We start from the raw sequence: 27,468 nt of genomic DNA, 5'->3' as shown, positions 1-27,468 counted from the left end.
TCATTTGGCAGTGTATTACAGGTTTCCCTGCGCGCGCCGGGGACGGTCCATTAATTGTGTTTATTGATGGTTTGCGAATGAAATCTGGGGTGTTGTTTTTGTGTGTTTTTGTTGTTATCGCTGCGATGGTGCAGCAGATGGAGTAAGAGCTAAACCTAAAGCCAGATTAAGTTCTGCCATCGATACGACTCCGGTTTACAGGCTGGAGCCCTCTGAAGAGGTCTCTGGTGGAGCCTCGGGACAAAAGACACGACAGAAGGACTTCAACGATTAACAACAACAACCAACATTAATCCCAAACAGAGCTACTTGTCATTAAATAACGTACATTTACTGAAGCAGGTTGACTTTGACTCCATTACATTTTAAAGAACATTTAATTCATCCTCTGTGATTTCTATAAAATATGATGTGTTGTTATAGATAAAACCTCCCAGCAGTGAATACAATGTTTAGAATGAGCTTAATGATTGATTAATATAGTATCATAATATCATAATATGGTTCATTATTCTGCATTAAGTTCTTTTACTTCAGTACTATTGTCATACTGGACCTTTACTTGTATTTTTTGCCGTGATTATTTAGGGCTTGCTGGAAATAAGCACCTACTTTTATGAATTTGCCAGGTGTTGGACTCCTGATTAGTCCGGTGACGCCGTTATTCATTTACAGTAACCGTGTGAAAGGAACAATATTCAGCGTTGTATTTCCTGCATCATTGTGACGTTCTGCGTGATTTACCGGGCGCACAGACACTAATGACGCCAACGCGTCTCTCTGCTAACTGCAACGGTGATTGAAATTCCCGCTGAGGAAGAAGTTCGAATGCTACTTAAAGCGACGCGCATTGAACGTTCAGCCAACTGTGGGGCTTAACAATCCGACTTCAAACCTTCTTATTCCCACAATGCATTGGGTCTATCTGTGAACGCTCTTTGAAAACCACAAGATGAAATCTATTTCCAGTGGCACGCTGGAGGAATGAGGTCTATTCTTCAAGGCTGTGCCGACTAATTGAATCTCCACTTGAATACCAACCAGCCACCAAGAATCATTTATATATATATATATACATATATATATATACATATATATATATATATACATATATATATATATATATATATATGTATATATATATATGTATATATATATATATATGTATATATATATATATATGTATATATATATACAGTATATTGTGCAGAATACAGGGAGAATACTTGACAAACATGCTAGTCTAAATAAAACATCATTCTGGTGAACGGAGGAGGAAAGAGAGGAAAGACAACGCTGTTTATTTATTTATTCCATACGAGCTTCCTGACCTGATATGCTGCTGATTCACTCAGTTCACAGTTATCTTCAAGCCCACAAGGACACCAACAAAGCCAAGCAACAGTGTTTGGCAATATTCTCACAGGAAACCCCCCCCCCCCCCCCCCCACCCCCCCCACCCCCACCAACACCAACACCAACACCAGAAAAAGCCTCTTTTCCCCCCTTAGCTCAGATCCAATTAGAGCATTTAACAACAGGTAGGAGACGGTGCCAGCTGAGCAGGTAGCGGTGTTAATGGAGCTGCTCTGCTTTTTCATTTCATTACAATGACTTTCTCAGAGCACCGCGGGGAGGAGAAGGCTTCTGAGTCGATAGTCCTTTTCACTGGAAAGAAGGGGGAAAAAAATAATGGCAGGAAACTGATCAAAGCATTTCACATTTGAGAGGAGAAGCAGTGCGTGTGAAGGTGTGGGCGCTCTGTAATGGCAGCTGGTGTTATTGAGGGCGGAGGACAATGAAGCTGTACGTTGAGGAGGACGATTGACCAAAATGGCTCCGTTTTACGGTCTTCGTGATGATCTCAGATATCTCCGATTCAAAGATCTTTACCAATAACACTCTGAGAGGTTCTGTTTTAGAGAAGCGTATTCTTCCCCCGGTGTTACCTTTATGGCGTTCTGCACAGCTGTTAGGTACATCCACACATTCAGCGGCTCACTTTTCAATGCCAACTCAGGTCCCAGAGGTTCTCTCCGCTCCACGCCCCTCTGATCACGCACTAGTCCTGTTTTACGGCTACTGTACTGTCTATTTTAAGCTGCCGGTGGTTTCTACTGGGAGATGAAACGACTATACTGCAGCTCCACCGGCTTCCTCTGGGCTTCTTTGGGCTCTATGAAATCCATTGTGTCAACATGAAAAAAAACAAAAAAAACCATCACACCGCTACTGAAGTAAAAGGTGATGCATTCAGGTGCCACGCTGTGCAGGAACGCAGCATGTTTTATTTGGCAGCATCATTGCATTTAATCAGTGAGAGATTGAGATTTACTCTTTTCACTTCAGACAACTTTGATGTTCAAATATTCAAACTTGGTATCATTGGTTTTTATTTCTTCTGTAGAAAGTAGTTACAAAGAAAACAAGTTTTTTAAAAATGATCCACTAATGAGGATATTGTTCCTGAAAAGAGACATTTCTGTTGACTTTTTTTGGTAACTTTTGAATGTTTTCAGCTTCACAAATTAGATTTAATTAATCTCCACTCTACTCCCTCTAATGTAGAGGAGCTGCTCAGTACTAACCCCAGTGTCTCTGCATATCCTATCATATCATATCATATCATATCATTCCCTCTCTCCTGTCTGTCTCTCACTCTCTATCAAACAAAGAAGAAATGCCCAAAACATAACTGGAGATTCAGATCTCTAAACTTGGCCGAATAAAACCAAACGATATCTGCATGGACGTGTATCACTGGAAATATTTTCCTTTTGGAAAATACACTTATTTTTTATATTTTTGTTGTTGTGAGAGTTCGATGAGAAGATCAACACTACTCTCATGTTTGTGCCCTATAGCTGGATGAAGATTAGCCTATAGCCTGAGACAGATAATCTGGCTCAATCCAAAATCCAAAAATACATCTACCAGCCCCTCAAAAGCTCACCAGTTAATACGTCGTGTCTCACTGGTGCTGTCCATACGCAGACAGAATGAGACTTATGAAATGTAACAACGCTGTCTGTCCACCAGCACTTCGGCGTCTGGCAAACCCTCGAGGAGATGACGGGACTCTGTGAAGTGCACACAGCTGCTACGGAAAAACAAGAAAAACATGTTCACTTTTCCATGCAGTGAAGTATGGAGACGGAGCGGCATCAATCCTCTAACCTGACTCTCAGGAAGAAGAAGAACATGCGCGTGTACCAAAACGTCAAATTAGTCCTTCTAATACTTCAAAAGGATCCGCAGTTTGAATTCTGTCTTCGTTGACTTGAGTAGATTGTAGATGAGTAGATTCTCTAAACATACCGGTTCCTTAAATGGGCCCATCAGTGATCCTTGTGCAATAGTCACTCATGGATTGTGACTTCCTGTAACCGTCGGGCTTTCAGGTTCTCTTTCAAAGCACATTTCACAAGGTCACACCTAAAACAACCCAAACAGAAACATATTCAACCCTTGTGCTCGCTGTGGAAATCAAAAAAATTCCAAAATAGGTTTTGATGCAGCGACAGTAAAACACGTCTCACCTCTGAAGAGCTCAGAACCCCGACCCACCTCGACAATAACACTTCCAACATCGCCCCCCCCCTTTTCCCATTTCCCCTCTTCCCACTCAGAGCTGAGCCGCAACCGCCGCCAACTAACTCCCATCTGCGTCTCCGCGTCTGTCTTTGTTGTCCCCCTCTCTCTCCGATACGGTGGATCTTCACTGTGCGGTGGGCCCACGCGCTTTGAGCCGTGTTCAGGAGACGCTGCCTGCTGACGCTGGCGTGTCTCCTGCTGAGCAGGGCGTTCCTTTGAGGAAGTCAAAACCTTCTTGTATTTATTTTCAACGCTGCAAACAAAGAAACAGAAAAGGTCGTTTGATCACATGTAGCAGTTACAGATGAGGACGTAGTTTAGATTATCTGCGTGTGCTTGACTTCCTTTGACGACGTATGAAGAAGTCGACTCTGTGCAGTGAAGTCAGACATTTTGCAACACTTTTCTTCCTCCGTTTGCTTGGAAGATCAATCTCAGGCAACGGCATGAGGCTCCGTCTCCTGACTCTTCAAACGGCTCCAGACCTCTGAAGCGTGACCTCCGCTCCACTCCGTGTCTTGATTGAACTCCGAGTGGATTGTTAAATTGTTATTGTCGTAACCCGTTTCGTGCAGCGCAGCAGAACAAGGCGGCTACTTTCAAAGCCGAGTGCCGAGGTGAAGCGCTGAGACCGCTCCGCTTCTCTCGGTGATCTTTGGCAGACGGTCGGACCGTAATAGAAGTTGCAGAAACCTTTAAGGTTGAGGGTCACCGGGCTCTAGGTCGCTGCGCTAATCCTGTCAGTGTGCTGTAAGCGGGCTAACAGCAAGCGTGGCTTGAGGCCTTGTGGAACACGCCTCAGCAGGCGGGGTTAGCGGCGGTGCCGGTTCTCTGAGATAACAACGCCGTTTGTTGGAAGCGTACGACACTCGGTGGAGTCGGGTGTCGGTGGTCCGGCCATGCGTTGCATTTTAATGGCGCCTCAGGTCGCAGTTCAGTGTTCACCGCCGCTGAGGCCAAGTGTTCCTGCCACAGTACAGTAGATCAGATCAGTCCGATTATGTAATGATTGTTCACAATGGGAGAGGGTTAGGACGTGCCTCTGCCGGGCCCTTTCCCCCCCCCCCCCGCAGAGTTGTAGCGACGACCTGCAACCTCGCGACGTTTGAAATGCTCTATAAATTAAACGGCCCGTAAAAGAAAAGTCAAGGTCCTTCCTGCCGCCGCCTCGTATGTCCAGACTCCGGCGATCGTAAATGACTGTAATGTGGGCCGTATAAACGGCCGAGTCCTCGCTGTCAAACCTTTGTCACACAGAACTTATTGGAGTCGCTGCACAAAACCTTCCCGATGTGTGAAACCAGTGTTTAAATATCTCGCTGTTGCCGTGGCGCTCGCTCATCTTAATTGTTAGTAATTGTAGCTTCTTTTTTTTTTTTTTTTGGATGAATCCCAGGGTAGAACCGGAGCTGACGGCACCCGGTAGGCTGCTGGCGACTCTCAGATGTCGTGCCAAGCTAGACGGAAATCCTGCGCGCGACAAAAGAGATGTATTGGAATCACTTTTCAAAGCTGTGATACATAATGTGCGCGCTCTCTGAGGATGAATTAGTTTAAATTTTCACACAGTACAAACTGGCAGCCGGGGCTGGTCACAGTGTGCTATCTGGCATTTCTTGAGGACTGCCTGGCTGGATCAAAGATAGACGATGTAGTCTGTGAGAATCTCACTGCCTCTTTAAAAAGGGCCAACAACACGGTCCCTCAACTCCCCTTTTAACTTGAAGTAGAGTCTAGTGTTACTTTTATTCTCTTTAATTAGATTCAATCTAAGAAACGTGCACTGCCACAGTGCGTAGCTGACAACAATAACAGAAAGTGAAGCAAAGGGAAAGAAACGATGTTAGCAGCTGTTCTTAGACGTTCAAATGTATGATATGATCCTCTTCAGCTCTTTAAAGGAACAGTTTAATGTGAAGACTCTCATGCAACTGCAGTAAATATGAAGCTGCCACCAGCAGCCGTTTGCACAGAGAGTGGAATGAAGGTGGAACCAGCTCGCCTGAGGCGGGTTCTGTTACCTTAGTTTGGAGCCAACACAGCAGAACCAACGTTCATTCTTCACATTCTGACAAAACAAACACATCTTCTTCTCTGTGCGTCTTCGTCACGCTCGTGTCTTGAGAAAGGAACGAGGTGAAACGGACAACGGCACTTCCTGTTTGTGAGTTCTGAAGAATAGCGTCTGAGTCCCTGCAGGATCGCTCAGCCGGTCTCACAGTCCGTAACAGTAACACAACACATCCATAGTCCTGCTGAGAACAAAGCGAGCTGCTGAGTTAGAAGCACATCAGAGGCTCATTAGCGTTCCAGTGATTGACCAGCTGAACTCCCGTTACCCTCACGGCTTTCTTAACGCCTTCGCCTCTGTAAACCCCCCCCCCCCCCGTCTCCTCTCATGGTGTGCGCCGGTCCGACGCGGTCAGAAGTCCTTTCATATCCCGTCCACAGCACCCCTGGTCACGCGGGACTGGAGGAGGGAGACACCTGCCTTCGTTTTGTTCCTGAGACTGCCGGTGAAGCGCCGACTCTCTGAGCGCCGAGGATCATTGAAATTCCACGTTTGATTTCAGAAGTTTCTCTGCCTAGATTTGGACTGCCTGCCAGGATTTAGAGCAGATTAACTTTTGAAAGTGATTTAGCTCTCGGCTTCTGCAGCCGCTACAGGGGCCGAAAAAAATAACAGTTTCTCATCCACTATTTCCATCCTCACATTAAACCGAATATTCTTAACGCGCAAAAAAGAAGAAGAGAGAGAGTTCTGGTGTGAAAAGAGATGATTGACAGTCAAGTAGGCAGGCTCTATATGCGTTATCTAATGACCCACAGCACAATAAACACGCTCCCTGGATGCATTGGTGACGCTCGTTCGGTGGTAAAATGTAACTGTGGTTTAGTGGGGAGGCACAACACGCCAAGTTCAAAGCTCAGTGTAATCACATTTTATGCGTTCGGATAGATATCTGAACGAAACAGATAAGAGCCTCATAAAAAAAGGATGGGGGGGATAATGAATTATGTCATCACAACATGCAGCCAACAAATTCACACAAGGGCCCATCTCCTTCTTTATCTGCGATCCGGTGGCGCTGCGACGCGCCGCCGTTATCCGCTTTGGCGCGTTTGGAGCCGTGCGTCCTGACTAATGAGTCGGGGATGTCGGAGCGCCGCGTCTCCTAAAGGGTTCAGGAGCTGAGCTGCAGACGGCAAGTTGCTTCTTTGAAGTCCAGTGTAAAGTGAGGGCTCACGAAGCCTGAGAAGTCTGAATTAATTATGTGTGGCAGTGGAGGAGTCAGGCTTGTAAATGTACCACAGGGACCGAGGTGTGATGGATACAAGGAGGCTTTTGAATGATGAGACGAGTTTCTCTGAAACCCCTTTGTGCTGGTTTTTCCACATAGTTAAAGGACCATGCTGGTGTTTTTCCACGTTTTAGCAAATCAACCGCGAGGCGTGCATAGTTATAGTTAGTAATAACACACTCGGAAACAGAAGAACCACTTTTTAAAACTAGATTCTTTTCCCCTGGTGACTTTATGGACTTCTTGTCCGTGTTGGCTTCACCCTGATGCTCCATTCACAAGTCCTGCTGTGTGAAAATGAAAGCCTGCAAAGGGTGATGATGTGTCCATAAAGTCTCTGATGTCTAGTGTAAACTTTTACTCGTGCAGACGAGCTTCACGGAGCGTGAAAGCAGCACGGCGCTTCACGACTCACAGTCACACCTGAGAGCTGGCCCGGATCACCACAGGTTTTTATCCGCTAGCCGCTGAGCGGCCCCGCCGGAGCGCTTTGTGAGTTAAGTGCACCTCAACAGCAGGTAATGAGGTAGCAGCTCAGATTTATGCTTTCTTGTTTGGGAAGTTTCCCGGATCAAACTGGCTCGTTATTGACTCTCTGATGTAACGGCTTTCCCTTCAAAAGTGTCTTTGCTTTCAAGTGAATTAACAAGAAATGTTACTTTGACCAAAATCAAAAAGGTGAGCGAGAGTTCAGAGAGCTGAATTATTTACATCAAACACTTAAGAAACTAAAACCTCAGAAGCAAACGCGTCATGAACTGGTTCTCACATCAGTCTGAACGTCAAATGAAGACATGGAGCCCGTTCAAAGACCCTAACCCTCATGTTTACCCCCCCTCACCATCACGAGGGTTTTATATACTACCAGTACTTGTACTTGTACTTGTACTTGTATTTGCACCGCGGATCAGTGGATGACGTGGTTTGATGGCGGAGCAGCTCACTGCTAGTTTTAAGGAAAGTTTGCTCTCAAAGTAGAAACACTTAGATCGGTTGTTATCAACACCCAACGACAATTATATCGTGGAAGAAATATACACAGATGAATACTAATTCATTAGGCTAACTCAATAATTAGGTTAATGAATTGGAGCATTAGCATAACCGGTCATCCTGAATGCATCGCGGTGATTATGGAGGGACATTAGGCAGCTCGAGTGACTCTTCTTTGGACGTGATCCAGAATATTTGAGAGACGATTAAGGCCGCGCCAGGTTTAGGCCCCCAGCTTTTACAAGGCCGGTTTCAGATCTGGCTCAACTATTTGGACTCAATTTAAGCTCCAGAGAGAAATCCCCCTTTTTGAAAAATTGCTCCTCAGATGAAAAGAAAGCGGAAGGGTTTAAAAAAAGGGCCCTTTTCAACTGTTTCCTCTTCCCGTGGCGACTGTTGCTCATTATTTCTGCTGTCGATAGCACAAACCGGGATGAAGCTAATGAAGTCCTACACTTCCTTTGGCGTCTCATCCATTCGAGCAGAAGGCCGCTGCTAAAGAGTTAATCTGCCATGGAAACACGGATTTCTTTCTTTCTTTCTGAAGTTAAAAGTGAAGCAAATCAAAAGGAGGATTATAACTTCACAGGTGTCACTGAGGCCTACTTAAGCGACAATGAATCAATTCCTCTATATACGCCGGCGGGGCCTCCTGAATAATTCAAACAGACTGGAGCTAAAGGTCACATATCGGTCCGTCTGTAGAGACATGAGCTAAATATGTTTGGCGTAAATGTGTCCTCCAAAATGTGGAGATCACAGGGAATTCAGAGGCTGCACACAAAGCAGACTCCGCGCTAGCTGTCAGCAGATGCAGCTGCCGGCACAGCTGGGCGCCTGCAGAGGAAGCGCTCTCGTGGCGGAAAAAAAGAGGCGGCGCACGCTCTGTCACCGAAAAACATCTGTCACCGCGTCAGTTCAGATGAATGGCCCGTGATTACGCAGCGATGGGCTTTTTGTGAGGACGAGGCCCCGGATTCTGGGAGCGTGGCGACATTGTTCACGTCGCCACATTCTTCTGAGAAACAAGACGTGACGATGAGAGGAGTCACGTGAGGATTAGAAATCAGCGAAAATAGAACTTCCTTCTGGTTCGGGTTAAGTTGAAGAGTTAAAGGCGTCGCCTCAAAATAAAATCAGGAAGTAACTCAGGGACGCAAACGTTCTCGTGATGTAATTGTGTTTGCGTTGCCTCAGGATGTCCAGAATGGCGAGGAGGACAATGAGTTGCATGAAGGTTAGAAGCCGAGGCAAAACAAAAAAGACTCTTTCTACTTTTCTATGTTACTTTTTGTAATTAAAGTTTGGAAAGTTTAATTTGAATTTACACATGAATAACAACAAAATGAATTCCCTATTCAGACAAACCATGTTTGCTTGCAGTCTGCATGAGTTCTGTAGCAGCCTGTAGACTCCCGTAACACACGAACTGTCTCCTGTTAGTCCTGCACCCTCAGACAAAAGAGGGACTGTCTCCTGTTAGTCCTGCTCCCTCAGACAGAAGAACTGTCTCCTGTTAGTCCTGCACCCTCAGACAGAAGAACTGTCTCCTGTTAGTCCTGCTCCCTCAGACAGAAGAACTGTCTTCTGTTAGTCCTGCTCCCTCAGACAGAAGAACTGTCTCCTGTTAGTCCTACACTCACAGACAGAAGAACTGTGAACTGTCTCCTGTTAGTCCTGCACCCTGAGACAGAAGAGGGACTGTCTCCTGTTAGGTCCTGCTCCCTCAGACAGAAGAACTGTGAACTGTCTCCTGTTAGGTCCTGCACCCTGAGACAGAACCACCTTCAGAGCAGGAACTACGACCCAGCAACCAAAAGGTCGCTACGAACAAAATCCTTTCCATGAATTTTCATATTGTTTCACTGGATTGATACCACAGAATTGTGATTCCGAGAAGATCCTCTTTGTGACAGATTCCAGGATCGTTGGTGTCTCTGAGCGCCTGGTTTACAGTGAGAAATCCTCCGGCACGCGTGAATTAATGCACTTTATGTTTCCAGCTGCTGCGGCAGCTTGGAGTAAACGGAGGGGCCGGGGCGGCGGTCATGTCACCATGTCGCATCAGTAGACGCGAGCAGAACTCCAAACTTTATTGACAAAAGTGGTGTCAGACGTGACATTAGTGGCCAGGAAATGTAATGGAGCGGAGCGGTGCCAGAATCTTACAACTGTGATGACGTAGCTCCAGAGTCGTTGCCAAAAAAACAAAGAAGCCGGATCAGCACTTCTACTTTAACGCACAGTTATAAAAGCTACAACTGGAAAACACCAAAACTATAATTACATCTTACGTCCTTTATCATATCACTGTACAAATACATGTTTGTAGTAATTCACAGCTTAGATTTGTGCGGTCGGGAGGGAATAGAAGAGTCTGAGGATCGAGGTTTAACATCCGATAGAAATTTGAATGTATGACTTGAACCTTCATAGTGTTTATCGCGTAGTTTATAGTGTAGTTGTATGAAAAACGTTTTATTATATAGGTGGAAAAGATCTCCACCCTCTCGGATTACCGTCTTTTCTTGTGCCGTTGACCAGTGTGTAGTTTCACAGCAGGTGTTTAGGGTTGAGTGCTTTGCCCGGGGGAGAAGCTCGGCAGTATTTCCTGCCGGAAAAGATATTTTTCTTGCTCCTTTACTTCAAAACGCCCGTTTCTTTGAGGTTATATGGGCTTCATATAAGATTACAACCTTACATTCAGCAGCCGGCGTTTCTGACCTCTGGGCAAGTGCTGCCCCCTTTTTATGAAGCCACTTTGCCATTTATTAACTGACTCACTGGCTGCGAGTCTTGCAGATAGAAAATGTAGTACGGTCTGTTTTTTTTACTCCTCCAGAACCACCAGAACCACTGTAGTGAAAGGCGGTTTTGTTTTTCGCCTTATGCAAAACACCCTCAGCAAATCCTTTTTCAAACCTCGAGTGTTTCATTTTCATGCATATCGTGAACGTCTGGACTACAGAGGCGGCCGATGCGTCATTGACGCAGCGCAATAACGGCCGCAGCGGTGTGTAAGGAACAGCGGTACCAAGACGCCATGCAGGGACGCTGTTGAAGATACTCATTTAAATGTACTCCATTCAGAGTCGTCCCTTTTGTTCCTTTGTCGGATGGAACTGCTCTTTCTGAGAGTTTGGCACGGCAATTTTTTTTTTGCATTTGTACGGGAGGAACAAGGACCAAACGGACGCGCCGCCCTCGGGGGGGGGGGGGGGGGGGGGGAGAGTCTGTCGCCTGTGGTTTTGGACGTGCTTTAAACTTGAAGGAGTCCTTTATCGGTGCTGCCGGGGACGTACGAGTACCAGAAGCGCCACGATAACTCCTTGCCAAATAAGACATGCTGCAGCAGGGCTGCGCTTGGGCAGCAAACGCACACACACACACACACACACACACACACACACACACACACACACACACACACACACACTGCACACGCTCCAGCGTTCTCCAGATATCTGGAGACAAACTATCCGTACATAGAAATAGCGCTGAGCGTGCTTAAAGAGATCTGCCCACAGGAGGTCAGGACTGTGTCAGCCGAAGCATACGGCGAGAGAGAGAGAGAGAGAGAGAGAGAGAGAGAGAGAGAGAGAGAGGGGCGAGCGGAGCCGTTTATCTGCCGACTTCAAGTTCCCCTCCAGTGACCTCGCTCACAATTTGAATAATTTCAAACAAGCGTCTCTGGGAAAGCATTGGTTTACTGAGCAGAACTGGGAGCATCCCTGCTAGCTGAAGAAGGCCTGTGTGCCTCTACAGCGATGCAGCTTCCCAGCAGTGCAGGTGGGCTTCATTCAGCGGGCCTGGAGAAGACGGTGTTTTTTGGGAGCTTTAAAACATTAATACGGTTAGATCAGTCGACTCATCTAGTCTGGATGTGATATTTTTTACTCTGCAGCATACAGAATCAGACATAACAAACTAAATCTCTTGGACATATCGATCCTCTTGTGGCGAAATGAGTTCTGTTCATGCGTCGCTAAACATTTGCAGAATAATTTTTGGGTCCGAAATACATTACGGGTCTGAAGGCAAAGCAGAAATACCAGAAAACAACCTGAGTGAGAGAATCCCTGCTCTGAGTTTAGTCCAGGTTTACTGCTGATGGTTTTTCATGAGCTGAAACAAAACAGTTTTACCTGAAGGTGCCTCTGATCTAAAAGTGAAGAATGTTGAATAAAAATGAACAAGATGGTTTCAAATGTCACAGAACGAAATGAAAGAATGAATGTTGCAAGAAAACTGAATATTCAGTCTTTATGTTTTACTGACAAATCTTCCTTCTGCTGCAGATAAACACACCAACTTCAAACACATACAAGTAGATAATAATAGATAGTTTCCCTTCTTTCCTATATGAATACTATAGAATACTAAAAGTACCAAAAGTAAAAGAAGTACTCTAAAGGCTACTTTATCATTTAGAATATTATATTAAGCTGCTATTAATGTTGTAGTTTACTAGACTTTACAGATTATTGATACACGATACGATCAACAGTATAATGAGTCATTTTACTTTTGCTACATCTTGATGCTACTTTACTTAAATGCAGGACTTTTACTTGTAACAGAGTATATCTACACTATGGTATATATATATATATATATATATATATATATATATATATATATATATATATATGCTATTTTAATGTAAATGATCACAGTACTTTACGTGTACACAATCAGATTCACGTGTTCACAGCAGGAAACTATTTTGCCAAATTTGGTTATACTAGCATCAACAACTATCTATGAAAAAGGTCTGGGTTCCCCCTCAGAAGAACACGGTCAAATCTGTCGCCACTTCTGTCGTCGTTTGCGCTGTTAGATCCTTTCACACAGAACGAGACACAAACCGCACCGCCGTGCTGTGAAACACATTATTTCCGCCACGAAAGGCTTTTTTTTTTTGCAGCATCTAGCAAAGCGTGGGATGAACCCAGAAGAACCCAGAAGAACCCGAGAGCGCGGCACAGACTGCGTCCTGTGTGAAAGGCACTTTAGGGCTATTTGTTAGCTGCAAGCCGTCGCCATGTTGAGAGCCGATGGGAGGCAATAAATGATTACCATCTGGTATTTAGCACCTTTACTAACAGACGATAGATGAAACGTGTATTTAAGATGGGAAGTTGTCTGTTGCAACCCAGACTTTGGGTCTTCTGTCTGAAATGAACATACTTGCGTTATCAAGGCGTTCTCTTTTCTTCATTTCATGCTCTCGTAGAATTGTTAAGAATTCTCAATTGGTGATGGCAAGTTAACAACACATTGTCTGCTGTCATACTCCTGTGGAAGTGTCGAGCAAGGCACTTGGGCTTTGATATGCAGGCTGCAGCTGCAGCTATGTGTCTGACTGTACAGGACCGCTGCCTCATGTAAATCTGCAGGACCGGCTGACTTTGAAGCAGGGTGATTGCAGAACAACCTCATGCATGCTCAGCAGAGTGGATAAATAACAGTGACTGAAGGGAGTGATTTTTGTCCTGCTTTGACACTTTTCATTTCATACTGTAGAAAGAAAATAGGATATACTGCCAAAAGTGCTAAAAAAAAAAAAAAGTTGCTGCCGCAGGAAAATAATGCATGAAGCCTTTAAATGTCATTTCAACGCCTGACAGGTTTTTAAAACACACATTTAAAGACACGATTCAGAATAATACTCGTTTAAGAAATGTGTCCATCTTGCAGAACGGGCTTTGATTTTGAAATCGTCTGCAAAGAGGAAGCTCACAGCATCGCTCGTTGTCTCTCTCTTCTCTCCATCATCGGTTTGTTTTGTTGCAGCATAAGAAGCAGGAATAAGAGAAGCTAATGTAGCAGAAACATGACCTTGTGTATCTTATAAACGGGATATCGAGCACTTAAAAGACTCACTAAAGACAGTAAGTGCAAAGCGTCCAAAACATGACGTTGGAAGTACTTTAGACATACTGGTTAGTTCCAGTAGTTTGAACTGTCGGATGTACTGAAATGATCAAGTCTCATGCTTGGCGTAATTGTTTTGTCTGCTTCAAAGTCTATTGTTTGACGCAATCAAACGTCAACCTTCACATCGAGAGTATTTCAGCGCCGTGTTTGGGTTTGGGTTATACTCTTATTCAACAATTCATTTGGAAATTCAAAGGGAGTTGCATGTATTCAGCTTCATACAACAGGACGAAGCTACGTGGAGCAGCTCAACTTCATAAATCATGGAGGTCGATGTCTGTAAACTACAGTCCAAAATATGAAGGATTAATATTAATGTCTCGTGAAGATGCATCTAAAAGACATTGCCGTGTGAAGAGGTTGAGATTGTCATTGCTAGTTTGAAGATTTGAACCTGTAATTATCGCCGACGCCTACAGTATTTCACGATGTCGTATCTTAGGCGTTTTGAATTACACGTCTGAATCGGGCCTCTTTCTTTCAGCTTATTGAGAAATAAGTAAAATATGTTGTTGTTGCAGACTCCATGGTAGCCAGCAGTGCAGAGCAGATGCTCGAGGGAAGCGTTGGCTGTTGTTGCTAAAAACACTCAACCACAGGGGTTGCTGCCCTTTTGCGAGGGGTTGAAATATCTCAACTTGTGCCATAAGTTGTTCTATTGTTCACAATATGTTCTCAGGCTTGTTATTCGAAATCATGAAGTCAACCGAGGCTCCTACAGTGCTGTTTAAAAAAACGGAAGAAACGCAGTGTTCCCAGTGGACTATCAGCCATATTCAGAATTTGTTTAATTATATTTCAGACAAACTATATAATTAGAAAGCTGTAAATTGGAGAGATATCAGCGATAAGTCAGAATTAGTCTAAGCTGACAATAATCAGGTGAAGAGTATTCTTGAATGAAGGCTCTTTAGGGGAAAACAAAATGTACAGCACGTTTTAATTATGTATTCCTATTTTCCAGACTTATGACTTACCAAACATGCGTGACAGCTGATAATAAATGACACAGTGTGCATGTCTTCAGACCCAGTTAATTCCCAGCATGCCGCAGTCAGGCGATACGCAGACGTAGTATCTGTAAGATTGGGCTTTATGGACATTTCTGTTGTTATGCTCGCCCAGCGCGTTGACAGGCAAAAACCCGGCTGAATGAGACAGATGGGGTTGGAGGAGAGCGGCTGTGAGCTTGTCAAGACATGATGCATTGTGTACATAGTGGGAAATGGGTAGTCTTCATTTGAAAGTCAATGCCAAAGCTTAGACGTGCTCCAGGGAATTTAAAACCACGAGCCAAAGTTATGATGACACTCCCTGGGGAGGTCCGGAGAAAAGTTCCAGGCTGTTTCTGTCTCCACTGCTTCCAAGGCAGATAAATAAGACTTGGACTGTTTCCTCAAACATGCACCCTCTTACTCTCACACACAGTGACGTGGACTGTGTAGCCTGTACTGTTATCTGACATGCACATACTAGAGATGTCAGTTAAATTCAGAACCAATTCCCCTAAAAGACATCTCACCTTTTCCAATATAAATCTATTTTTCTTTTAGGCTTTTATTGGGTGAACTTTCACTTTGGATAACATGTGAATGATTAATAGTTCATTATGTACACCTACAGCTAAACATATGCAGTCTAATCATAATAGTATGTGAGTAAGAACGGAAGTTTAACTTTTCCCACATTTGACTACGAGTACAAAAGAAAATGGCGATCGTTGTTTGTTGTCATGTGACGACACACGTCAGTGGGGCCGTAAAGCGTTGCTGGCTAGTTAGCGGACACGAGCTAGGCTGGCTAGTTAGCGGACACTAGCTAGGCTGGCTAGTTAGCTACGTAGCTTGTCCATTTTTCCAGAGCAGCTGGAGCCGTTAGACCCAGCGCTGCTGCAGTCTGGCTCAGTGTAGCGTTACAGCGTAGTGGAGCTAGCAAGCTAGCTGCAAGTTAGCTTATTGGGTCCACCGTGTTTTAATGCTACGCTGGCTACAGAAAATAATAAAAAAACCAAAGTCAAACAAAGCAACGTGCTTTCCTACGCTGTGCGGTTGAAGAATCAGGTTGTTAAATTTGCTGCTAGTTTTTGTCATTACCGCAAAAACCTCCACCTCAGTGAGTCCAGGACTTGCTGGAACTTGGTTTAATTTATATGGATGTTGGCCCGCGACAATGGCGGCAATGCTAAAAAGATGTTGATTGAACGTGAGTCATATTTGACTCACTGTTGCCTCATTTCCATCTGTGTAATTTGTCGTTGTGGAACAAAGCTCCATTAACAGTAATGGTGCACAACATGAAAAGAAAAATAGACCCAAATGAGAAGGAAATGAATTCAGAAGTTATTTGTATGTGTTGAAGTTGTGACTGATCATAAAGAGTTAAATGTCTGCGTGGAGCTGTACTGTATGACGCACTTATTCAAACTGTTCGTATGTCTCTCACACAGCATCCTGCAAAAGTTAGTCCATTAATAACCCATTTAACGCTGGGGCACCGCGAAGAAGTTGATTGATCGTGCTAGCGGGTATGGTAATCCACCTAGTGCGGCTCAAAGACTGTGTTAGCAGAGAAGTGGAGCAGCAGCAGCTGCAGGCAGACTCGTACCTGGATCTGGAGAGTTTACGAATGCATAGAGAATGAATACGGTCACATTAAAGAGGCAATAAGTACGATTTTTAGTGCCCCGTAGCGCAAAACGACCATTATATGTCTGCGGGGGGGGGGGGGGGGTTGGTAAGGCTCCTGATGATTAACAGCGTTTTAACAATGACTTTGCCAGGTTCAGAGATCTTTTGAATTTCTCGACTCGTACTTTGGAATTAAAACTCCCTGCCCACTGGATCATCAAAGGCCCTTTCAATGCCCCCTTCCCACTCGACAGACAGAGAACGGAGTGAGGCACCGGCAGACGAGACATTTCATTTACAAAGGCTAATGGCTTTGTTCTGAAGGAAAATAAGCCGAAGACCAGGGCTTAAAGCGGCATCATTCTGCTGGCGGGTTGCATAGAACCTGAACACACATTTCTCTGTAGATATTTCCTTTTAAATATTTGTTCCAATTAGCTGCTTTATTTGTCTTAGTTGTGAAAATATGACTTTAATGTTTCTGTAAATTAAACGGGGCGAGTTGGATGGATGGGTACACAAGGTGTAATTCTACATTTTTGTAGTGAAAGTCTGGAATACGGGTGTTGAATATGGCAGACAATTACATGCACACGCAAGCTGTTGATGTTAATTGAACGTTTATATTTTCCTCAGCGTGAGTCATATTCTGTTGAACAGTTTTCTGTTCAAGAGAAGCTCAAATAAAAGGCCGGAGTGTCAAAGCGCCCCGTGTGTAGGGAATCTGCAGGTAGCTCGGAAAGGCGATAAAAGTCACAAAGTCACGAAAATAAAGTTTCCCGCGTTCCCTCTTCGTCCGGCTCGTCACAGCGCTCGAGTCGCTCCGCCGGCACCACCTCCTGACCTCCAGCGAGGAGCACGTGGGCCCCGCAGAGCTGCCGCAACGGCGCCGCTGCTGTCTGACTCGGTGTCACTCCAGAAGAACCCGAGAAGAAACGGGGTCACCGTCCTTGCTGTCAGTCATCTCCGCCGCTGAAGGATGACGAGCAGGTCGCTGGTGGCTCAGAACGTACAGCTCCAGTCGCATTTATTTACAAAGCGCTTCTAACAAAGACGTGATGCACAAAGAACTGAAGGCGTAAATGCAGAGCGGCGACGAGGGATGACAAATAAGAAGGAGCAAACGCGTTGCAGAGTTGAAGCTTGTGTTTGTGTGTTTGTGTGTTTGTGCGAGCGCTAACTCACACTTATCTATTTCCTGCATTTTTACTTCTTTGGACATCGCTGTTTCTGGGACATTTTCTCAGGGCATGTTGTTGCAAACACTGTTTTGTTTAATTCATGTTGTGCAAAGGTCAAACTCGTTTTTTCATATGGGACAATGCATTATTGAAAATGAAGTTATATATATATATATCGGAGGGGAAAAGTGAATATTCTCGCTCTGTTAAATACATATATTTGGGCTGCAGCTCCGTGAAGAGTGTGAGGAAACTGTTTAAGATGTAATCTCACCGCTTCATCACAGTTGCTTGACTTAGACACTCTGGCTAATTAATCCAAAGCCCTCACTTTAATTGCCTTAATATATTGGCTCTTTGTCTTCTTTATCTTGATGTTCTCATGACGTCTATTTCCCCTTAATTGATTCAAAAGGAGATCTAATCTCCACGCAGAGTGTGGGGCGCGTATTGATAGCTTTAGTTTAAACCGACGACAGTTTTGCGTTTCCCATTGTCTACACTAATTACTGCGGGCGTGATGTATTGTCTTGGCCCGAGCGGTATTGAACCCTCCAGAGGTTTGGAGACGAGCGCTCACCTTGTCTCGTTTTGTTTTTCTTTTTTTTTTTTGACAGGAAAAGACCAATGAAGACAGCCGGATGGTGGTCGGCGGCAATTCTACTGTTGGGCCTCGCTGTGCTCGGCGCAGACGGGAGACCCGACAAGGAGGGGCTCCGGTCGCCGCTCTATCGACCGGTCGTGAGATTCCGACACAAGGTATTGACCGCCGCCCCTTTTCTTCATTGGCCGTCCATATCGAGAGTGCTTTTGCCAAGTATGAAAGAAGTAATCACGACGGCGCTTTTCTTCTTCCGTCAGACGACTCTCCTGTGTTGTTTTGTTGTTGTTTTCATCCTGTGATGAATCATTATCCCTCCCTCTGTGCCAGGGGACCGTCTTTATCCCAGGCTCAGCTGAGCGCAGATGAAGATGAGCTTTGAGTGAAGTGAGGAAGTTCGCCTTTCATTTTGGCTCAGCGTTTTTAAGGCACGAGATATAATTTAATGCTTATTGACCCAGCGATACGGGGCCAAATCTGCTGCTTTCATTAATCGCTTAGGCGGCATCTCCAGGAACACGTTACCGGTTCCATTTTCCCCCTCTAAACTTGTAGCATTGTGTGGATCAATTAGAGTCAGACTGGGATAGAAATTGACTGTTTTAGCAGACGGGGACTTCAGGGGAAATCAAAGCGTTTTGTCAAGAGGCATTAGTGGGATTGTTGTCCTTCAGTACACATTTCCCATAAGCCTCCCTTTCAAAATTGTGTTCTCTAGTAAACACTCCTCCTCTCTAAAAGAAAAATTAGCCGTGACAATAAGTGCTTTTACTTTAAAGCAATCTGTCATCTTCAGACTAAATATTGCATGTGGAACGTGCTCCAGCCAGCTTTAGTCACGTCTGCTTGGGAGTGAAAAGCGAAGACGGTGGTGGTGGTGAAGGGTGAGTGGGTTGAGAGGTGGAGAGCGAGATGGAGAGGGATACGGAGGAAAACAGATGGTGTAAGAGCGTCGCTGGACTGTATCAGAGTCCAGCGGAGGAGCCGGCAGCGATGCAAAAGCTGTCGAATCGACACGGTGGTCAAACACATTTTGACCTTTAGAACAAGATTTATTTAGAGAGACGCTTTCAAAACACGCAGACCGCAGAGATCCGCTTCTCTCCATTCCTACTCTGGAAATAGAGTAAAGAGAGTGAAGAGATTTAAACTTCAATACCCCCCCAAAAAAAAGAAATCCTGTAATATGATCTCGGTAAACTGCAGAGATAGCACTTCTGCTAGACTGGGATGCTTTATACTGAAGGCAAGAGAGAGAGAGGCGAGCTGCCCGGACGCTCTTAAAGGGCCGGATCACTGTTTGTTCTTCCTCATCTCTGTGTGCACTGTGGCACTTCACCAGATCTGTGTTAATACTTTTCATCACAGCTGCAGATCTGGAATATCCTGTGAATTCAATGCTTTGGAGTCTGGTGGATAACATGTTTCTGTCTCTAGCTAGTGTTCACACCTTTAGCTGCAGATTGAGTCCTTTGATACCATGAAGTGTAACTGATTTGAAGTAAAGTTAAAACTATGGCGGAAATAAATCCTTTGATTTTGAAGGTTGTGTAAATAATAAATAAATCCCGTCTTTTGTATCAAACAGTTCATTTCATTAGCCTGGTTTGGAACCAGAGTGACGTTAATAATTAACATAACGTACGTCCACATGTAGCGGGACAAAAGATGACGAATGAACGTTCCCACCGCTGTGATTAGAGGAACGTCATCACAGCATCTGCGTACCGTTACAGTCCATCCCGTGAGAGGACAGAGGTAAACTCCGCTCATCCATCCGCCTGGTGAACAATGGCCACGTTGCCCAAAATATGTCATCAGCCTTTTTGTGTCGCTTAAGAGAATCTTCTCTTTCAGCAACGTCAGATAACCGTCGTTTTTAAAATTAGATATCCACAACGCCAACTTTCACAACATGGCTTGCAGCTCAGATTTAAAATTTGTACTCAACATATCTTGTTACAAAATTACAGGAGTTCTGAATGTCTTCAAAATGTAGTTTGCATCACATTTCTTTTATTAAATTCCTCTCATTTTCACCAGTAATGGAAAGTGATATTACAAACAAAACAGATTCTTTTGGAGTGCATTTTCCACATCTGCACACAATGTGCCGATCGTTACTGCTCTGCCGTCTCCTTCTCTGTGAAGGACAGCGCTTGACAAGGGCGACGGCATCGGACACGACCTTTTATAAGCTTTCCTCACAAAGACTTCAATCACCAGGAGGCGCTCGGCCATAAACGGCCGGTCACGTGCTCTGCCCGTAATTCCCTCGGTATTGTTTCAGAAACTCACTGTGAAATCCTCCGCACGGGGTCGGGGAAAGGACACGGATCCACCAGAACCCCGTCCTAAGTTCCCGCTCTGTGGCTTTCGGTAACATTGAGATTTGACTTCATACAGTCGAGGTCCTTCACCGTTAAGAGCGATGCAGAGACCGGCTGTGTAATGGCAGCGGCTAGACTTGCTCGGCACGAGGGACAGAAGCAATTTCTGTGAGTTTGTCGCTCTGACATCAAGCTGTTATGTCAGGACAAACAAAATGGAGGCAAGGGCAACTGTGTGAAAAGCCCCATCCATCCATCCATCCATCCATCCATCCATCCAGCAGCAGCAGCACCGGCTTGGCCACATGGCAAATCTAGATTAACAGGGGGATGAGAGAGAGAGACAGAGAGAGACAGAGAGAGACAGACAGAGACAGACAGAGAGAGAGAGAGAGAGAGAGAGAGAGAGAGAGAGAGAGAGAGAGAGAGAGAGAGAAATAACAAGAATAAATCGTAGAATTCACAAGAGCTTAATGTACAGTAGCTCCAGTTAAAGCTGCAATAGACAATGTTTGTCTCAAATGTGACTGTCAGCATTACATCCACCCTCCTCCTCCTCCTCCTCCTCCTCCTCCTCCTCCTCCTCCTCCTCAGCTGGTCAGTCTTAGCCCCAAACCTTGTCAGTCATCTTGATGAGCTGTCTACTTTCAAATGGCAGCCGGCCGGAGGCTGAGGTAACCAGCTTCCGTAAAGTCTCCACAGGGGCCGATGAAGCAGCCGCTGAACGGAGCCGATCTGCTGCAGCGATAACAAGATGTCCACGCTGGAGTCCTCTTCTTCTGCCGCTTATCTTATGCTCTCACCATTAGATTCTTCTTATTGATACGATGACTTTTCAACGTATCCTCATACAACGGTTCTAATGATATCTTGTAAAAAGTAACTCCAGCAACACAGTGTCAGTTTCCCCTCGTTACAGTCAGTCTTTTCAAAAATAAACTTCTGTCTTCACAGGAAACTGCTTAGTTAGGTTTCAGCAACAAAATCCACGGAAGTGTCGTAACTACGTCACGCGAGTTACATGACGAGTAGCTCGTTTCACAGGCCGAGATATTTACAAACTCCCAAGATGTGTTTGTGTATTTCTATGAAAACGAATGTATTCTCTTTTTAATGATTGTGAAGTTAACGGCATAACTGTATATTCACATGAGAGCATCGCCCGAAGCGCAGGTTCTTGCCGGGTCCCCTGTGTGTTGTGTTGTTGTCCAGAGCATCAGCACCTCTACCTCACATTGAAATGAACGAGGGAGCCGTGTCGTTTCTCCTTCTATCGGTGTGAACCTACAGATAGATTCAGCCTTGCCGATCGGCCGTCTTACTGTAAATTCTGCTCTCTTGTCGTACGGGGAATGTTGCAATTTGCAGTTATGTGTTTCAAGTTGAAATGTACTTGGACGTGGAAGGTGTGGAGGAGTGAGGGATGTGGGATCTGAAGCAGGAGAAGGAGAAGGAGGGAGGGCGGGTTGAGAGATAAAGCCGGAGAGAGATGTGGGCGGTCAGCCAGCGAGCTGTGACGGGGGCAGATGAACCTCGGGTTGTTCAGCTGGGTGCTTCATCGTCCCCAGAGTCTCGGGGCAGCAGAGACGGGCCCGCCGGTGGCCCGGGGGGAAATCACTCTCTTCAAACAAATGAAGTGTGAACGCCGTCTGCCGTATGCAAATAGGCCCATTTGACATCTTCCCTACCTGTAGTGCAGTTCTGAATGTCAGCTGCTCCAGAGGGAAGAGGGAGACGAAGAATGTCAGCGAGCCACAGGTGCTTTTTGGGATTTCTAGTAAACAATACGTTGTAAAAAAATCTGATCATCGTCTGGTCATGATGTTTAACTCGGTTGTCTTTGTAGTTTCAAAATGTCATTTCAACTTATTGTATAAGTAAGCTCGTGGTAAAGATGGGGAAGTAGTGAAGTCAAGCAATCAATCAATCAATCTATTGATTATCTAATTAAGAGAGAAATCAGTTAGAGAATTGTCTCAACTAGAGCTGAACGATATCGGACGTTAATGAAATTGTGTTTTTAGACCAATATTGCGATTGTAATTCAGTATATGATTAAACAGAAACGTTCTTTATCTTCTGCATCATTCAATATAAGTAATAAATCATTCTATACTCTGACCAACACATCATTGGTTACAGTCAACATATAAACTGCTGTCATATAAGCTTTGTCTACGTGATGAAATGAGATGAAGTGACTCATTAATGGACTAGAATAACTAGAATATGTATCTAGCTTTTGCATCTCAAGCGGCCGTTTGATAATCTGCAGTTTTTGTTTTCTCAGCGCCGGATGTTGACGCTCGGTTCGTCACGATGTCTGTTTGAAAGCGATGAATCGCTCGGCCAAGAGAGTCAGATCTCTTGGATACTTATATGTAATAATAATATATTATTATTATTATTATCCATACACGTCTTAAATACTTTGAATTCATTGCATACTAAAGTCATTGACTTTGACTCAAATCAAGCATGTTTAAATAAGGAAATACACATGTTCCTTGCAAACCCAGGGTTTGTCACGGGCGGCTGTTCATTACTGGACCGTGGACCTGTTGCATAATGCATCTTCTCTACAGCGCCGCCGTGCTCGAGTTTCAATGTTCTGTACCAGAACAAGAGCGATGAGCTATGCAGATTCCACAGTAGAGAAATCAAATATTAATGCCTCTTTCTTTCTTTAGTATTCATGGTTTTGTGGAGAGCAGCTACTCAGAATAATAGTCCAGATAACGGCGGTTTCTACAACCGCCCATCAATATGCATGCTCCAAATGCAGCTGATTTTATAGTGCACCTACTCAAGTGGTCCTGGTTATTTGCTCTTCTTTATGCGCTCCTACACTGTGATTCACATTATTCCTCTTTCTTGGTCAGACGCGGTTTAGTTTCGGTTAGCTGTGGGTGAGAGAAAATAAATTAAACTGCAAATGTGTTCAAGTGGTGCAAGAAGTGAAAAGGATGAGTTTAGATAACAAAACCTAAAGGAAAGTATCATGTCTGAAAGCAGTGAGATGATAAGATACGAGTGGGATAATGTGAAAGAATAAAATAGAAAAGGTTGCAAACAAAACAATGAAATAAGTTGAAAATGTCCTCGAATATTGCTTGCTTTTTTTAGTGCATTAACTCAAATACATGTGTTAATGCACACAATGTTACGTTAAAGAGAGACAGAAGACTGGGAAACCAGTCGGAAGGATCATCATCCTGCATGCAAATGAGGCAAATTACCACTTACGGTAATGGCATGTTAATATCTGACTTATGAGTGCATCATTAGTCTCCATTCAAACAGACGGAGCTACATCGAGTCACTTGTTGCTCTCAGAGTGAAACCCTTTGACTCTCACGTCAGCACTGAACGCTGGCTCTTCTAAGTCGTCTAATAAAATACAGTTTCTGCGGAACAATCAGCGATTTCACTTCCTCGGCCGAATGGAAGCATGTTGTTGATGCGGTGATCTCGTGTTTTATCTCCACACTGATCTCCTCTCTTCTCTCTGCTCTCGTTCCTGCAGGATGGGATCCCTGATAGCTTGAGGATAAAGGGTGAGTTTCCGTCTCTCATTTCCTCCTCTTCCTAACTCTCCTAATGCAATAACCAACGTTGTACATCATGAACGTTCGCTGTGCACGGTTGCTGGGTGATGGAGGCCTCGTCTGCTCTAGTACCCGTTGGACTACGCATGTTTTAAAGGATTCATGCAGGTTTTTCTTTTTAAATAGGAAGCACCAGAAACCAGCGGTTACAGAGAACACCTTTACCAAAAAATACACACTTTAGGAAACACATTAGAGAACACAACTCTCCATCATTTTCTTTTTCTTTTTCTGCTAAATGCGAAGATCTCAGCAGATAATCATGATTGTAACCACAGTCAACCACCCACACTGAGCTGTAACACCACGGTGGTCTCTACTGGTTTTCACTTTACTTTGAAACGCGTGACGACAGAAGACGTTGTTTAACGCCAGAGACACACGTTGTGCTGTAACACGCTGGAGTCAGATATATGTTCCAGTTAATAATAATGATTTTATTTATATGGCACCTTTAAGACAGACGAAGCTAAAGCAAGATACAACACTCTATGACGACAGAGAGACAACCAGTGGAACGAACAAATTATAAAATGTACAATTTAAACAGTCAAACAAAACAAATCGATGCTACTAATACAGATAAAAGAATAAAGAGAGAAAAAGCAAATAAATGCAGTAAAAAGACGACATCACATGAAAGTCAGTTGGTTTTGTGCGAATATGCTTCTGTGTGTAGTCTAAAATATAGATTTGAAGGTTTGGATCTTTGTAAATGTATATTAGTATCTCAGTAACTGTATAGCAGTAGTAGTAGTAGTAGGTAGTTTGTGTTATACTGTGTGTACACTAATATTCTCCTCAGTACAAGCTAAGAGTTCAGAGTTTTGATGCATTAATCTTTTAACGGATAAAAATGAATCAGAACGATTGCTTGACTTAAATTTATTCAGCACAGTCTAAACTCACACAAATATAACGTTACTGTTAACTTCATGTTTACCGTCAGTCACACACACACACACACACACACACACACACACACACACACACACACACACACACACACTCTGTCTCTCTCTCCCTTTTGACACTCCCTAAAGTTAAGCACAGTTATTCCTTAAAGGAGTAGAACACGTTCTAGTTACAACATCTTCAACATAATTCCTCAAGGGCTCTCAATACGCTGACGGAAACCCTGAATATATTATTGTTTTAGCTCTAATTTATTCCAAGTATTCCAAGCTCCCAGATATGTGGAGAGTTTGACTTGAAGTCCTGGTAAAGTTGAATATCTTTGAGTTTTGATCTGTGATGTTGTTATTATTCTAAACAAGGTATCACTTTAAAACCATAATCAATAGATAGATTCATCATTGGTGGACGGACTCATTAGCTGCAGCTGGAGCTGGCGCCATCGTCCCCGACCAGCTTCCTCTGCCGGCGTGCTACAGGACAGGTGTGGACGCGTTAATAATGCGCCGCGGTCCTCCTGCCGGTTGACAGATGCATCTCATCCGTCAACCTGTCACCTTTCCGGCGTCTTCGCCGTCTCCTCTAAACAAGAGTCAATGTCAGGCAAAAGGTGATGTGGCTGCCCAGCTCGTCTGCCACTAAGTGTTTGAAAGGGCCGCTAAACGGACGTCTCCCCATTTTTCTTCGCCGGGGAAGGTCGAAGCAGTAATTGTAGAGGGTGCATTACCATAAAGGGCGGCCCCAGCTGTCTGCTGTGATTCACTTTAATGCGCAACGTAAGCCGAGAGGGGAGATCTCACTTTGGCCGGATTTCAGCAAACTCATTTCCAGCCACCGATAACGAGAAGGCAAGCGAACTGCAGAGAAAACCATAAATAATTCAAGCGTCACCCCGTACATCGGAGGCTTCTCATTATTACGCAACCGAGGTCAATTTAGCGTTAAAACGAGGATTTTACAAGCTGTGTCTCAAAATGATGAGGGGAGAGAAAAGTTGCAAAAGAATTCGTGGTGGAGAAAAGGAAGAGGTTTAAGCCGCGTACATTCGTTAAGGTTCTGTCTGAAACCAGAAGCAACACCACACTTCTCTAAGAAGCTATTTAAGAAGATTTTTAACATCCCTTAAAATCAAAACCAGTTTTATTTTGGTGGTGTATTTCCTCTCCGTCCTGTTCTGCACTCGAACACACATGATGGAATGTGTTCAGTTGTCTGAGACTGTAATGTTCCTCTTGGCCTGTGATGGACCGGTCAACCCGGCCAGGGACGACTACCCCTGCCCCAGTATTTCACCTAATGTGAGCCGCGACCCTGAAGAGGATGAGCACTTCAGAAACCGGATGGATGGATATTATATCCTCACATTTAATGTGGATGAGAAAACAACCAAGAAAACAATTACAGATCGGAGGAATGCGGCGGCCTATAAACTCTTAACCGAATGTCAGCGCGGAGGAGACAAAGACGGACGGACGCCGGCCGTTCTCCAGGATGCTCCTGTAATTGGACTCCCAGAACGAGCGTGTGCCACACGAACCGGGCTTGTTATGCAGGCTGCGGCAGAAGACCTCGGGCCGCCGGTGAAATGCAATTTTACGGAATAAATAGACTGATTTCGCCATAAATATCTGATGGAGATAATCTTGCCTTCCTCATTACACGTAAATAATGTCGGCGGTGGCAACACCGCTGTGAAAGATGACTTGGTGCCGGCGTGGTGTGCAAACAAGAGACTCTGCCGTTATTGCTGGTGTTTACAGCAAACCGCTGTTATTTCCACAAATGACACATTTGTTTGTGTTCTGCCTGTATCTAGAAAACATTGTTTCAATCTCTGGGTTCCGTGTAATATCGGGTCGTTACTTTTCCTGAATATTCTGAATAACGGGGCGGCAGCGATTAGGCGACATGATCAGAAAAACTAAATTACCATTTATAAATATAATAAATATAAAAACTACAGTTATGTTTCATGAATATCACTCAAATGCTTTGCTGCCATCATTTACATAAACTTGACTTTTGTCACAGGTTTTTATTTTGTTGTTTGACTTTGGGAACGTAGCATTTATTCACCGATAAATGAACTGTTCATGTCATACTCCTCCTCTCACACTCACACACACACACACACACACACACACACACACACACACACACACACACACACACACACACTCTGTCTCTCTCTAGCAGACACTCGCTAACGTTACGAGTACGAGTACATGAGCACAGCATTGGACCCGATTCCAGACCCTGGTTCTGGTGCCTCCCTGTGTGACTTTGTTGGTATTTTGAATGCACCTGTAATTCTCGGTGAGCCAGAAGTTTATTTTAATACTGGAAGAATCTGGCATTTTAATCAAAATTCCCACAA

General features: G+C 44.4%; 1 protein-coding gene and 1 long non-coding RNA gene across 2 annotated transcripts in view; one reads left to right on the top strand and one right to left on the bottom strand.

Annotated features, from left to right (window-relative positions):
- fstl5 (follistatin-like 5) overlaps positions 1-27,468 on the top strand; it is a 129,309-nt gene that overhangs the window by 1,176 nt on the left and 100,665 nt on the right. Inside the window, exons 2-3 of the mRNA XM_068715220.1 lie at positions 18,255-18,396; positions 24,095-24,125. Of these exons, the coding sequence (XP_068571321.1) occupies positions 18,255-18,396; positions 24,095-24,125 (173 nt within the window). The remainder of the gene's footprint in view (positions 1-18,254; positions 18,397-24,094; positions 24,126-27,468) is intronic.
- On the bottom strand, positions 2,806-3,640 carry LOC137876037 (uncharacterized). The gene is made up of 3 exons (XR_011103414.1): positions 3,540-3,640; positions 3,319-3,435; positions 2,806-3,100 (listed from the first exon to the last, which is right to left on the bottom strand). It is a non-coding gene; the product is annotated as an uncharacterized lncRNA (long non-coding RNA).

The sequence above is a fragment of the Cebidichthys violaceus genome, unplaced genomic scaffold (assembly GCF_023349555.1).
Source record: "Cebidichthys violaceus isolate CVI_PGR_0920_01 unplaced genomic scaffold, fCebVio1.0.p SCAF_2, whole genome shotgun sequence".
NCBI lineage: Eukaryota > Metazoa > Chordata > Actinopteri > Perciformes > Stichaeidae > Cebidichthys > Cebidichthys violaceus.
Note: the sequence above shows the minus strand (reverse complement) of the source record. Positions and strands in the feature narration are given on the sequence as shown.